Consider the following 3,202-nt stretch of genomic DNA (forward strand, 5'->3'; position numbering starts at 1 on the left):
ATTAGAGGAATTTCTTGATTTTTAAAAGAATGATTGCTAGAAAATAATTTAGAAAAATGTATAAACCGTTGAGATTGAAATTTTAGTTGATTTTATGTCATGAAAAAAAAAATGAAAAACAGTTCCAATCAACACAACTTTACAGTGAACAGTTGTAACTTTTCATAAATAACCGTTTTAATAATCTATCACGACTTTTCAGAAAATATCCAAAAGGTACGATTAAAAAAACACAACTGTTTATTGCATTTATTCGCTTTGTTATTATTATATAGATTATTTTTCTTTTTTTTGTCAATCAAAATTTATTATTATCTGTCTTCTTCTTCATTATTTGTGACTTTTTCTCAAATTCTGTAACGAGGATGTGAGATGAGGATGAGACCCCAAAAATTCAACTGGTTCCATGGATACATATTTTCAGAGAATACGAGCAAGAAGATAGTTGAAGATTCATCATCAACCATATGGGTTTTCATCAACCTAATGATCGTTGGTGTTGTCTGTGCTCAAACATGTTTGGAAACTGGTTACTTCAGACCAGAGAGCCTTTACGGTATTAACCATCGACTCATCCTCACCTCTCTTCCCACTACAGTCTCATCTCAAGACGGCTTCTACGCGTCCTCTGTTGGTCAAGATCCGGAGAAATCTTATGCTCTAGGGATGTGCATCCCTGGCTCTGACTCCAACCTCTGTTCTGTTTGCGTCAAGGCTGCGTCAGATGGGTTGTTACAGAGCTGTCGTAATCACACAGAAGCTTTTTGGTGGCGTGGCGATAACGAAACGCTCTGTTTCGTCCGCTACTCCAACCGTTCCTTTGTTGGATCTTTGGATTTGGAGCCGTCGTTAGTTGTGAACAACTCGAGAGAATTCAAGGGTTTGAATTTGACTAAACTCGTTGACCATATGATAGGAACAGCAACTTCTGATTCGTATGCGGCTGATTCAAAAGCTTTGGGGAATTCCCAAGTTGTGTATGCATTGATGCAGTGTACTTCGGACATATCTTCAGATGATTGTAAGACCTGTCTTCTTCGAAGCTTAAGCGAGTACCAGTCATGTTGCCTTGGGAAGCAAGGAGGTGTTGTCTCTCGGCCCAACTGTTACTTCCGGTGGGATCTTTATCCGTTCTCTGGAGCTTTTGGTAGAAACACTCTGTTTCCTCCGTCTTCATCTCCACCGGTTAATAAGACAGATACAGGTAAGAACTTAGTTTAAGACATTTTGTGATGCTGTTTTTGCTTTTGTGTAACAACTGATGATTTAATTAGGGTTTGCGCAGCTAAAACAACGAATTCGACTGGGAAAGTTGCGGTTATTGTCACTGTATCGTTTGTCTTTGTTGTCCTGGTTCTGCTACTTCTTTGGTTTTGTTTTTGGAGGAGGGGAAAGTTACATAGAGGAACTGAACATGGAAGTGAGTTTTGTGTTGTTCATCATATCATTGGTGATTCCCGTTTCGTTTTTTTCCGAAAAAGAGGCTCTTAAATAATATACTTGTGTTTGTTAAAATGTCACAGCTTCAAGCTCACTTCGATTTGACTTTAAGACGATTGAAGCTGCTACAAATAAGTTTTCCGAGAGTAACAAGATTGGTCGAGGTGGATTTGGTGAAGTTTACAAGGTGAAAAATTCTTTCATGGAATCAACTAGATTGATCAGGTTATAGATTGTTAAGTACTTAACCTTAGCTAATTACTGGTGATAGGGCATGTTTCCAGACGGAACAGAACTGGCTGTGAAGAGGTTGTCTAAAACATCAGGACAAGGCGATGAAGAGTTTAAGAACGAGGCTGTTCTTGTAGCCAAGCTTCAGCACCGGAATCTTGTTAGGCTCCTAGGATTTTGCGTGGAAGGAGAAGAGAAATTACTCATTTACGAGTTTGTGCCCAACAAAAGTCTTGATTACTTCTTGTTTGGTAAGTTGCAAGTAGCCAAAAACTTCTGTTATAATCTTAAATTATTTTGGTGATGTTCACAGTCTTGAGTATTGTTTTGTGCTTGTGCTTGTGCTTTTTTTATTATTTTTTTAAGATCCAACAAAGCAACATCAGTTGGATTGGGATAAAAGATTCAAAATTATTGGAGGGATTTGTCGAGGGATTCTTTATCTTCATCAAGATTCACGTCTCACCATTATACATCGAGACCTCAAAGCCAGTAATGTTCTCTTGGATTCTGATATGAACCCGAAAATTGCAGATTTTGGCATGGCAAGGATCTTCCGAATAGATCAAACTCAAGCCAACACGAGACGGATCGTTGGGACATAGTAGAGCTCTACTGAATCAGATTCATAGTATACATAATTCACTACTTATCTTTGCTTTAAATTTTGGTTTTTATCTTGTTTTCCAGTGGTTACATGCCTCCAGAGTATGCAATGCGTGGACATTTCTCCGTGAAATCCGACGTATATAGCTTTGGAGTCTTAGTCCTTGAGATAATAAGTGGAAAGAGGAATAGCAGCTTCAGTAGGAGTGAAGGTGGCATTGACAATTTGGTCACATATGTAAGTTATATATAAAATCAAGTTTGCTTTAAGAAAGTTGAAATATATATATATATATATATATATATATATATATGTCACTTAATTAATACATATGTGATCACAATCTCAGGCTTGGACACTTTGGAGAAATGATTCAGCACTAGAACTAGTGGATGAGTCATTGGAAGCTAATTATCCGAGGCATCAAGCCATTAGATGCATACATATTGGTCTGTTATGTGTTCAAGAAGACCCTGCACACCGTCCCAATTTGTCAACAATCATCCTTATGCTTGATAGTAACACAATGTGTTTACCGGTGCCTCGACAGCCAGGATTTTTCTTACGCAGCAATCCTACTAATCGAAATCAAGAATCTATCGGTGAAGGATCAAGCAACTCTTGTTCTGTGGATAATGCAACCATTACTGATATATATCCTCGTTGATCAACGTTCACAAATTAGCTCTCTTCTTCCATTTTTTTTTTTTTTAAACATTTTTCAACTCAAGATGCAGATCCGATCTTGCCACTTAACCCAAGCACGATTCCTATTGAAGGGGATTCAATGTTATCTTATTAATCACACTAAAGATAAGTTGTCCTCATTAGTCTAGTAGTTGACTAAAGGCTAATTACTTTTTCTACATTAGGTATTAGGTTCTGTCCTCAGATAATACGAATTATTGCAAATTCTTGGAGACT

At 37.5% G+C, this 3,202-nt stretch overlaps 1 protein-coding gene across 2 annotated transcripts; it reads left to right on the top strand.

Annotated features, from left to right (window-relative positions):
* Positions 322-3,202, top strand: LOC104712025 (cysteine-rich receptor-like protein kinase 10). Of its 2 annotated transcripts, none has more exons than XM_010428817.2 (7): positions 322-1,204; positions 1,286-1,420; positions 1,524-1,627; positions 1,712-1,922; positions 2,038-2,275; positions 2,362-2,515; positions 2,628-3,202. In XM_010428817.2, the coding sequence occupies exons 1-7, from the start codon at positions 373-375 to the stop codon at positions 2,943-2,945; spliced, it is 1,992 nt and encodes a 663-aa protein (XP_010427119.1). In that variant the 5' UTR covers positions 322-372; the 3' UTR covers positions 2,946-3,202. The 2 variants fall into 2 exon arrangements, with proteins under 2 accessions (XP_010427119.1, XP_019085310.1); XM_019229765.1 differs by having other exon boundaries at positions 1,067-1,204; positions 1,275-1,420; positions 2,628-3,105.

This window comes from Camelina sativa, chromosome 9, assembly GCF_000633955.1.
Source record: "Camelina sativa cultivar DH55 chromosome 9, Cs, whole genome shotgun sequence".
Lineage (NCBI taxonomy): Eukaryota > Viridiplantae > Streptophyta > Magnoliopsida > Brassicales > Brassicaceae > Camelina > Camelina sativa.

Bases quoted from the DNA above. Each gene is read 5' to 3' on its own strand.
- LOC104712025 (XM_010428817.2), top strand. From the start codon at position 373: ATGAGGATGAGACCCCAAAAATTCAACTGGTTCCATGGATACATATTT. The intron at 1,923-2,037 runs GTAAGTTGCAAG...TATTTTTTTAAG, and splicing joins TCTTGATTACTTCTTGTTTG to ATCCAACAAAGCAACATCAG. The intron at 2,276-2,361 runs GTAGAGCTCTAC...CTTGTTTTCCAG, and splicing joins AGACGGATCGTTGGGACATA to TGGTTACATGCCTCCAGAGT.